Genomic DNA, 11627 nt, shown 5'->3' on the forward strand with positions numbered 1-11627 from the left:
ACGGACCGGTTTAATGTCAGAAAATATTTTCACGGACCGGCCTTTAGGGTGGGATGGATAAATGTATCACGTGACTGAGACAAGCATCAAGAGTGAGTCTTGGACGGATGTAACAGAGGGAATCTGGTCATTTTTTAAAAATAAAACATCGTTCAGACTTAAATATAAATAAAATGGAAATAATGTAAGTTATTTATTCTTTCTCTGCAGACTGGTACCAAATGGCCCATGGACCGGTACTGGTCCGCGTCCCGGGGGTTGGGGACCACTGCTGTAAAGAGCCTACTGCAGGTGCCCTGGCCGGTTGGCTCAGCGGTAGAGCGTCGGCCTAGCGTGCGGAGGACCCGGGTTCGATTCCCGGCTAGGGTACACAGGAGAAGCGCCCATTTGCTTCTCCACCCCTCCGCCGCGCTTTCCCTCTCTGTCTCTCTCTTCCCCTCCCGCAGCCAAGGCTCCATTGGAGCAAAGATGGCCCGGGCGCTGGGGATGGCTCTGTGGCCTCTGCCCCAGGCACTAGAGTGGCTCTGGTTGCAACATGGCGACGCCCAGGATGGGCAGAGCATCGCCCCCTGGTGGGCAGAGCGTTGCCTCTGGTGGGCGTGCCGGGTGGATCCCGGTTGGGCGCATGCGGGAGTCTGTCTGACTGTCTCTCCCTGTTTCCAGCTTCAGAAAAATGAAAAAAAAAAAAGAGCCTACTGCAGGTGTGGCCAACAGACAGCCCGAGGTTAAAGTTTTAATATTCTCTGTGCGACGCACTGTGGAAATGAAATAAGTGGTACTTTTAAATCGTTATACATAAATTACGATATCTAACCATTGTACAACAATGAAAGTTAAAATCTCAGCTACTCAGAAGCGGAAGCATCTTTGATTATTGGAAATCAAGATATTTAAGAAGATAGTGATACGCGGAAAAGAATTCCGCGTGTGACTAATCAAGGGTTAACTTCCAATAATTGGTCGAATGGATTTGCAATACTTCTTTATTTTTTAAAAAAATTTCATTATAAAGATTATTTTTTAATTTGTTGTACTAAATTACTTACATTTATTCATAAATTACATAATAAAATTTTGTTTACTTAAATGAATCATTTTTGTATTTAACATTTTTAAATTTTAATATTTCGTTCTGCCCGTGAAAAAAGTTTTCTTTCTAATCTGGCCCGGGGGCAAAAACTGTTGGCCACGCCTGGCCTACTGTGTGTCAGATGTGACATTAGGCAATTTACATACATTCTCTTTAATCCTTTCAATAACTCAGTGAGATGGGTTTTATACCCCTGTTTTAAAGGGAAGGCATCTACTCTCAGATTAGTTATGGATGTCCCAGGATTCCTTGGTCATCGTGAACTCTTCACTAATCATGGGCTATATAGCTGATAGAAATTTTAGACATTATATCCAAACACCATTAAAATGTTTATCTTGATAAAAGAAGTAAATGGTATTATATATTTTCCCACATGTAACTGAATAAGGAAATTTGCTAAAGAAAGGAGAGCAAAAATATTATGTGCTAACCTTCCATTATTAGTGAAAGTTGGAAAGCTTGAAACAGGCAGGGAACTCAGTATTTTCCAGCATGCACCACCGTAGCTTTTAATTTATTAGCTGTCTTTTTCTACTGTCTGCTTTCTTGCTATGCTGTACATTTTACACTGGGGCTACAGAGATATCTGAAAGGATTATGCTGCCCCACTTTAGTCCCAGGAAATAGAATGGCTATGAATTATTAATAGTGGCTTTCTAGTACTTTAATTTCACCTCTCTGTTTCAGAGAAGGATATTAGTTAAATGGAATTTTTTATATTGCTTCAGGAACTTACTACGTTTTGTAGGAAACACTGACTGACTTGAATTATAGAAAAGACCATCCTATGTTCATCTTCACTTCTACGCATGGTGGATTCTCCGTGTCTTCCACTCCCTGACAACCTTGCTCAGTGAGGGGTTATGAGAGGGCAGTTTTCCAGCTGAGTTCCTCAGAGCCTTTGGGATTCCCCAGAGATGCTGCATGCCCCCCAACCATTCCCTTCTTCAGAGAGCACTTCCCTTTCACTTTGAAAGCATTAAGCTTTTGAGCAAGATTATGTTGGAAGAAAGTATTCCTTTCCTTAAGAAGCTTAATAATCCTGAATTAATACAATAAATATAACAATAGGTATTTGTACATCTTCGTGATAGTAAGAAAAGTGTCTAAGGATTTATTTTGTTAAATCATAATGTCTGAACATCCACAAAAACGGAACTTGACTGAGCCAGCAGCATGTCATGTGACTAGGCTTGTAGGATGGACTTGGCCCTTTTCTGGTGGTGCAGTACTCACCCTGAACTCCGGGTGAAGCCAGTTACCATGCTTGTTTATATAATGAGTAAACTCACAACCACAAGAAATAGAGTAAAATTTGGGGGCTCGCAAAAATAAATTAACGGATTCTATAAATGAACAGGGTTTATAGGCTTATATTCAGGTTGCTAGGTCAGACCTATGGGCCTCCAACTTCCTTTAAGAGGATGAATATAATCATAACTTGTGTTATTGCATAGGGAATTGTCATTGGTAAAATATTATTTTCTGTATTAAGAGCAACTATTTCATTACCTTTCAAGGAGTGTAACAACAAATATAAAAAAGCTCCGGAAGGGTTTTGTTTCATGTGAGGTAAAATCAGAGTTAAAAGGTCATGCTCAGGGTTCCTTTCTGTTTGTGAACTCTGTAAAACCCTAGAAATGCTCGTTCCTCCCATGTCTGGAGGGTATAGACTGGAAGAAGGCAGGCAGGTGGCAAAGATTCATTCATCCAGCATGTATTTACTGAGTGCCCACTATCACTCGGCATAGTGATAGATGTCGGGGAGAAATAGTGAATAAGACTTCAAACCCTGCCGCCTCAGAATGTGCATCCTGATGTGGAGTGGGCATGTAGTGGTTACATAAACAGTTACATAAACATAGCAATTATAGAACCTGACAATTCCTATGACGCACACAACAGGTTGAGGGCGGGGTCCTTTTTCGACAGGGGAGCCTAAGAAGGGCCTCTGGGAGGGCAGAAACCTAAGTGCATTTTAGAAGGCCACAGCTGGCCTCTTTGCTGGTTGCCAAGGCCACAGATGATTGGCAGTTACTGTACTTGATGGCTAAATGTGTGCCATCTGCACTAAAAAGAATTAGAATGCTGTGGGAACCCTGAGGGGACCAATATAGTTGGTGACTGCCTGAATAGCAGAAAAACACAGCACAGTTAATTTATCAAACACATAGATTTTTCCCTGGTCATTTAACATTTATCAGTACTGTGTTTTATTCATTTCTTTAATGCAAAGATGGCCTGAAGAAGACCCAAAAGTAACACATGCAAGATCACTGTCCTTTAGCATTCCATAAAAAATTGTTTTCACTATTGTGTAAAATCCTCATCAAATATGTAAGAAATGCATCCACAGTGAAATTCTTTCTTATATTATTACTGTATAATTGGCAAAAGCAACATGATTTTGGTAAAGGAATAAAAGAGACTATAAAAATTGGTTTGATTTTTAAAATCTCTACATAAGACATTTAAAATATATTAAAGGGAGAACATGGTTTATCAAGTAACATGACTTCTGTCAATAAAATTTTCTAATTTACATTCTTACGCTTTCATTTTTATTAGTTGTGCTTTCTTATATATTTTTTAAAGCCTATCAGTGGATCATGTTTCCTTAAATAAAAATACCTGAAAGATACATGCACACAAAGTAGATTCAGATTTACAGCAGAAATACTAGACTGGTCTCTTCCAAGTGAATATAACTCACCCATCTAGCCAACCATCATTTAACATTTATTGAGTCTACTAAACTGATAGGTAAAACTTGTTGGAGCCAGAGTAGTGTATTATGGTGGTGCTGGCTGGCCCCTGGCTGGGTGCACACTGTTAATGTTTCCTTCTCTGCATAGTTTGGCAATTTTCTGAAAGGCATGTAAGTAGCTAACATGGTTAGATAGCCTAAGTAAAGAGCAATTTGAAATTATCCAGGCATTGTGATAACAATTGACTGACAGGATGAATTCAGGAAAAACACAAGAAGTGGTTTACCTAGGAACCCCAAAGGAAAAAACAACAACTATAATACTACTAAGGAAGTTCAGTAAGGCATCTGTTTACAAGATAACAGATCACAAGTTTTCCTATATACAAGCTTAAGAACATGATAAAAAGCACCTTGTTTAAAATAGCAAGAAAAATATAATATATCTAAATATAAACTTATCAGGAAATCTACAGGACCAAGCAAAGTACAAAATTTTAATAAGGAACATATTAAACTTAAAAGAAGTAGAGAAAATGGTTACTCTCAATGACCAGATTAAATGTTTGTTAGAATGTGTGATTTCTCTGAATTAGTTTAAGATTTAAAAGGGGATTTGAAGGGATTGGAAAAAATTAAACCAAAATCTAATAGACTATATGAGACAAACAGAGAAATTTAGAAATAAAATACTAATGTGGTTGGGTGGAGGGAGAGTATAGGGACCACTTTAATTATAGGCTAAGGCTATAATTAAAATAGTTTGGTACTGTTTTAAGGATTAACCAAAGTTCTCAATGGACCCAAATAGAATGTCTAGAAAACTACACAGATTTAGTACACGGTAATAGTTGTGCTGGTGAAAATGTCTGTCCATTCAAATTAAAACATCTGTTTCATAAATGTAATTACATAATTCCAGATGGATTAAATAAAAAGGATAAAACCATACTTTCAGTTAAAGATGTTACCATTTTGAATCATATGCGTTAGCCTGTCTCCTCATAAACTCCACCTAAGTATGAGTAAAAAGGATTTATTTTAAAAACTGATGGTGTGGCGCAGTGGATAAAGTGTCAACCTGGAACGCTGAGGTCGCCAGTTTGAAACTCTGGGCTTGCCGGTCAAGGCACATATGGGAGTTGATGCTTCCTGCTCCTCCCCCCTTTTTTTTCTCTCTCTCTCCTCTCTAAAATGAATAAATAAGACCCTGGCTGGATGACTCAGTAAAAGAATGTAAAAAAAGAATAAATATTCTTTTTTAAAAAGCTGTTTAAACATCTACGAGAAGAATGGGTAAGAAAGCTAGTTTTGGAAATGGGAAAGCAGCTGAGCTAGTGGTAAGGAATCCTGAATTGTAAGCCGGGGGTCTGGGGGGGGGGGAGCAGAGACATGGCCCATTTAACACAGTGGAAACCCCTCGAGGCCCAGGCGGTGGAAGTGGGTAAAAAGAGGGGGTTAAAAATAGGTGAACTGATTCGCAATCTGTTAAATAAGCAGTTACTCCCCCATCCCACACTGGAGAGCAGCGGTCCCGCAGGCCTGGGTTTCAGGCTCTGGAGAGACCTTTTAGGCACACGCTACACTGGTGAAAGCAGAGGGATTCAGTGCAAGTTACACCCTGAATGTTGAGGGCCTAACCTCCCACAGCCCTAGAAAATGCACAGCCCGATTTGTACAATTCTAGGCAGGGTGTTGGGTGTGTCTGCTCTGGAGGATCTGACCAGTTCAAGAGAAAGATAGGAAGATACCAAAATCAGAGGGTCCCCAATGACATGGTTCATTCAACTCATCCTAGTAAATGTAAGACCATGGTTGGTTAGCTGGCCAAAGAAAAGTCCGTTCCAGACAGAGACTCCCACATTCCATTGTTCACGCCAGGAAACACATGATTGAATCCTTCAGATGGATTGTCCCTATTGAGAAGCCACTGGCCCGGGCACTGACCTCCTACCCCAGGAGTTTGGACCAGACTTGCAGGACAGGCGTCTAAGAAAGCACACTGCTGCAGGCAGGCAAGCTTGCAGCTCCCCACCCCCACCCCCCCACCCCCCACCCCACCCCCAGGGCCCTCTAGTCTAACCTTAGGTCCCTCATTGATCTTTATCAATTCTTTCACTTCAGTCAACATTTGTTAACTCTTACAGCAATTATTAACATCCTTTTCCTTTTCTTTAATCACTGAACTCTACCTCCACCTCCCTTATCCTCAGTAATTTACCTGACCTCTTCCTGTATTCAGAAAATGGAGGCTATCTCATGTGAATGCCTCTTCATATCCAAATTGCTCTCCAATTTTTTTGGCCCCATTGTCTTCTCTTCTGTAAAGATTAGGTGCATCCTCTTCCTCTTCCAAACCTAATGAGTCTACCTATGTCTTATCCTGTCTCCTCTAGCCTGCCCTGGGGCCTTGTCACACCGTTCCCATTCCTCTGTCTTGCATCTTCCACTCATTGCCTTTGCCCACTGTGAGAGCATGTGCCCTGGGCTCAGTGATGTGCACTCACATTCCCTTTCAGGACAGAAGCGTTTCTTTCCCAGATGCTGGGAGTGCTGCTGGAAGGTGGCCCTCAGTTCAGAATCGCCTCAGTAGAAGGATGTCACCTCACTAAAGGTCACACCTTTTTCTCCGGGCAGCTTTTCTCTGCTGACTGGTTCATGTGGGGCTATGCGGCCCCAGCCCTCTCACCTCAGCTCTGGACCACTTCTGCAGAGCTCCTGCGCTGGCCGAGGTCTACCCTGAGGCTGCCTCTCTGCCCGCCTCGCCCTCGGTCCAATCCTGTCTCCTGTCCTTGCCTCCCACAGTTTACCCAGGAAGGCTCACTGCAGGCCGATCTCTATCTCAGAGCCTGTGCCCCAGGGCACCCTTCCAGAGACAGACTGTCTGTAAGCTAGGGACATTTACAATTTTAAAGTTGCCCTTCTAAAAACTGTACAAATTTGCATTCCCATCAAAAATATAGAAAAGTGCCTCGTTTTCCCAAACACCCTAACTGCCCTGCTAGATGTGGTATTATCAAACTTTCAAATCCTTGCTGTCATAAGTAACAGATGGTGTCTCCTTGCTTTTTCATATTTTTAAAATTATGAGTAAGAGTGAGAATATTTTCACGTATTAGCCTTTTAAAATTCCCTTTCATCTGCTTATGTTTTTTTGCCCATTTTTCTATTGATGGCTATCTTTACATCCTGATGCTTGAGTGCTTTGTAAAATAAGAAAACTACAAATAAGTTTTCCAGTTTGTTATTTGTTTCATCTCTCCTTAAGACATTTTTGACTATGTAAAAGGTTTACATTTTTAGTTAATGTTATCAGTATTCTTCATATGTTTCTTGGTTTCCTGTCATGCTTAAATTAGCATTCCCCATTCTAAGATTTGAAAAATTCAGTAGTGTTTTCTATAAAGCTTGGCTTAAGGTCCTGGCCGGTTGGCTCAGCAGTAGAGCGTAGGCCCAGTGTGTGGTCGTCCTGGGTTCGACTACCGGTCAGGGCACACGGGAGAGGCGAATTGCTTCTCCACCCCTCCTCCTTCTTTCTCTCTCTCTTCCCCTACTGTAGCCGTGGCTCAACTGGCTCAAGTGAGTTGGCTTTGGGCACTGAGGATGGCTCCATGGCCTCTGCATCAGGCGCTAAAAAAAAAAAAGGCTCAGGTTGCAAAGGAATAATGCCCCAGATGGGCAGAGCATCCTTCCCTTGTGGGCTTCCTGGGTGGATCCTGGTTGGGGCATATGTGGGAGTCTGTCTGCCTCCCTTCCTCTCACTAAAAACAAACAAATAAATAAATTTGGCTCAAATGCCTTTGCTATCACAAAGATGTCCCTAAATACCTTGACTGAGAAGTTAGCCCCCAATTCCTCTCTTCCTTTATATAAAAATCACATTGCACATCACATCCTGCCTTATTATTAGTTATTATTCTCCAAACTGTTTTACAAACAGATTGTAAGTAACTGAGGGAAGAAAACCCATTACAAATATCTTGTACGTACTCCAGCATCTAGAATATGTCTTGCATGCAGGGCTTAAATATTTATGTAATTGAATTAGGTGATACTCTTTGATTATATGATTCTTTTTCACACTCAGGGTGAATGTGCACATGTGTATATATATCTCTATATATTATATATCCAATCCTCACTAATTAGATATAAATTTTGTGGAAATTTGTGACTAGTTATTTTTTGCTTAGAAGAACTGTGGTGCCGTGTCCAGACCGGCGCCACACCTACCAAGGGCTGACGGCAAGAGCAGCACATGAAGTCTGAGGTCTTAGAGCTTGAAGTGCCTGGTGACCAGAGCACTCCCGAGGAGGCAGGTCAGACAAGATGGTTCCTGGCACCAGGGCTGGCACGTGTGGAGCCATAGCACGAGGTGCCCCCCCCAAACACACGCACATACACACACACCACAATTCGGCCCCCACCAGTGGCATAGATTTTGCCTTGGTCATAGGTCTGGACAGTGAAGTTCTTGATGGTGTTGAAGACCAGTTACGGCTAGGTAGACAGGTTCTCAGCTAGTTAAATATACTGCATTATCAGCTCAGGTGAATTAGTCCATTGCAGATTCTATGCCTCCTGTCTACTCCTGCTTTCATTTCCTCTCTCTTCATTCTCTCTTGAGCCCATTCAAATATGGCTTTCAACCCATCAAAGCTGCTCTTGTCAGGGCCATCAGTGACCCCTGGGTTGCTAACTGCAGCGGTCAATTCTCAGTCCTTGCCTTGCTTGACCTGGGAGCAGCCCTGACCTACCTGCTCCCGGAGGGCTCCGTTTGACTCTCGGGACACGATGCTCTCCCAGCTTCTCTCTTGCCTCCCTGGATGCCTTCCTCTCCTCCCTGGCTGGTTTTTCCTCTTCTTCCTGGGCTCTTGACACCGGGTAGACCTAAGGAACAGTCCTTGGACCTCTCCCCTTTTCTGTCTATATTCATTTTCTTGATGACTCCATCCAATCTATGGCTTTCAATTATATCTGCAAATTCCAAATTTTATGTCCTCCAGCCAGACTCATAGATCCAACAGCCTAGTCAGCATCTCATGTAGCTCTACTAGACATCTCAAACTTCATTCCAAAACTAAACCTCTGCTCTTTCCCCCAAATCTGCTCTTCTCACAGCCTCTCCATTCAGTAAAGGACAACACCATCCAAGTAGTTTTTCCAACCAGTACCCCTGATGTCATCATCCTTCAGTCCTCTCTTTCTCACCTACATCCAGTCTGTCAGCACATCTGACTCTACCTTCAAAATATATCCAGAATCTGATCACTCGTCACCCCCACTGCTACTACCCTGGACCAGTTACTTTTCTGTGTGTCTCTTTGCTTATCAAGGATTTAGGAGTAGTAATGGACTCTTAACTTACAGGGTTAATGTGTGGACTAAAGGAAATTACATATGGAAAGAACTGAGCACAGATATGCTCAATGAATGTTAGCTTCTATTATTTCTGGCTGTTCTTTTCTAGCAGGTTTCAAGGAGATTTGACTTATAAAATTGAATCATCAGCTCTTTTTCATAATAACTACATTTTATTCTTCAACACATGCAATTTCCATTTTTGAGATTTCAATTTAAACGAGTTGAAGAAAATGTGCTGCCGTGCTCATGGCTTAGCTTTTGAAAAAGAAGAAAAGTGAAAATTCACCTTTCCCAGGAAAACTGTCACAAATAACCAAAAAAGCGTTGCATCACACAATGGCAATTTGAAGCATTGGAATTCTTCCCTTGCCGGGCAGTAATTTTTAGCCAAAAAGACAACGTTAGCCTAGAAAAATGTTTTTTAATTCAAGGTTATATGAGATTGTTAATGTGCGTGTTAACACAGCACTAGTTTCACAACTTGAAGGAACTTTGGAGATATGAGGCAGGTTATGGCATGTTTCCAGAAAAGCTGGGATGACCACCATCACTTGTATAAAACGGCTTCATGTTATTAACCCCTAGTCCCACTTAATCTGTCATCCCAACTAATTATTAATAGGTAGAAAGTTTCTGGAAAATCTCTAACAGTATTAATTATCTGAGTTGTTACCTATATTACAATAAGTCTTAATTATACAGGAAGCACCTCGGGCAAGTACCCAAATGCATAAGGAGACACATGGATATCACTAATAAATTAAGAAAGACCATTGCATTATATTAACAGAGAAATAACTTTAGAACATTTAAGTCATCCCTTTAATGCAGCCAGTTTGCTAATATATATGGTAAGAAGAAAAAATGTTCATCTAATTTTAATGTTTGTGGAGAATCACATTTATTCTTTCATCCATTTTCTCTCCCCTTCTCTCCCTCCCCAACTTCCCTATCCTCCCATTCTCCCTCTTTCTCCATATATATATATATATCACCTACCATATCTACCATGTGCTAAGTAATGACAAAAAAGAATGGTGAATTGTTTTTATTATTTTCCTCTTTATAAAAATATTTTAATCCTTTTGTATTGCTCAAGAGCTAGGTAACAATGGCCTTGGATGTTTTAAGAGGGAGAAAATAACCTGAATATGAAATCATCAGTAGTTGACTGTGCATAAGTTGTTATTAACTTTTCTCAGTCCATATTTAATTATGTACTGTGGTATTTTGATATATACGTGATATATACAATGTAAAAACATTTATATTTTCATTATATGCAAGTTACTTAGTAAAAGTAAACTCCATTGTGGGATCCTTTTAGCTAGTCCATATATACTATACATGCTAATTTTTGTGTTTGTGTTTATTTTTTGCAGGAAGTCCTGGCTGAGCAAGGTTGGAAGTCCTAGTTCTCGCATTGACCGCACGGACTTTTCTAATGAAAAAACCATTTCTAAACTTGAATATTCTAATTTTAGCATTCGATACTAATAGAAATAAAAAGTGTAATGTTTATACTGCATGATAGACAGTATATAGTCTTATGTCTATGTACTAGGCTAATAGTAGCAGAATGGGGTGAAAAAAGGAACTTTGTCTTGAAAGCTGTATTGCTAAAACTGTCTACACTGAAATAGTTTTACTGAACTAAAATTTTAACAGATAAAAATTAGTATCCCAAAATAAAAATGTCACTATAAGATATTTAATATGAATATTTGATTTAAACTGGTCTCATAGAAACTAATTTTAATAAATGTTATAGCATACATGTTATTTGGCGAGGCTAGATATAAAATAATAAAGTTAACCATTAAAAATATTTTTAATTTTTAAAATTGATTATGTTAACATGGATTCAAGTGTCCCACTCAATATAACAACCTCACCCCCCCAACAAGGTGCTCCCCATTACACCCCCTCCCCCTCTCTTACTGCCTTGCCTCTGGAATTTGCTGTCCTGTTATCTGTATCTATGTGTTATGTATATAGAATTTCACTAATCCCTCCACCTTCTCTGATCCCATCCCCTCATCCCCCTTCCCTCTGACAGCTGTCCCTCTGCTCCCTGTGACCCCACCTCTGCCTCTATTCTGTTCCTCAGTTCTCTTTGTTCATTAGATTCCACATATAAGTGAGATCATATGATACTTGTCTTTCTCTGCTTGGCTTATTTCACTCATAATAATTACCAGGTCTATCCATGCCATCACAAAAGCTAAGATCTCTTCCTTTTTCATGGCTGCATAGTATTCCATTGTGTATATGTACCACAGCTTCTTTATCCACTCATCCACTGATGGACACGTGGGCTGTTTCCAGGTCTTGGCTATTGTAAACAATGCTGCAATAAACATGGGGGTGTATATCTTCTTTTGAACCAGTGTTTTCATATTCTTAGGATATATTCCTAAAAGTGGGATAGCTGGGTCAAAAGGCAGTTCCATTTTTAATTTT

General features: G+C 40.5%; 1 protein-coding gene across 1 annotated transcript in view; it reads left to right on the forward strand.

Annotated features, from left to right (window-relative positions):
• ACYP2 (acylphosphatase 2) overlaps nucleotides 1–11372 on the forward strand; it is a 113129-nt gene extending 101757 nt beyond the window's left edge. The window contains exon 4 of the mRNA XM_066267133.1: nucleotides 10547–11372. Within this exon, the coding sequence (XP_066123230.1) occupies nucleotides 10547–10661 (115 nt within the window). The 3' untranslated portion in view covers nucleotides 10662–11372. The remainder of the gene's footprint in view (nucleotides 1–10546) is intronic.
• Nucleotides 11373–11627: the final 255 nt, after the last annotated feature.

The sequence above is a fragment of the Saccopteryx bilineata genome, chromosome 3 (assembly GCF_036850765.1).
Source record: "Saccopteryx bilineata isolate mSacBil1 chromosome 3, mSacBil1_pri_phased_curated, whole genome shotgun sequence".
NCBI classification, from domain to species: Eukaryota; Metazoa; Chordata; class Mammalia; order Chiroptera; family Emballonuridae; genus Saccopteryx; species Saccopteryx bilineata.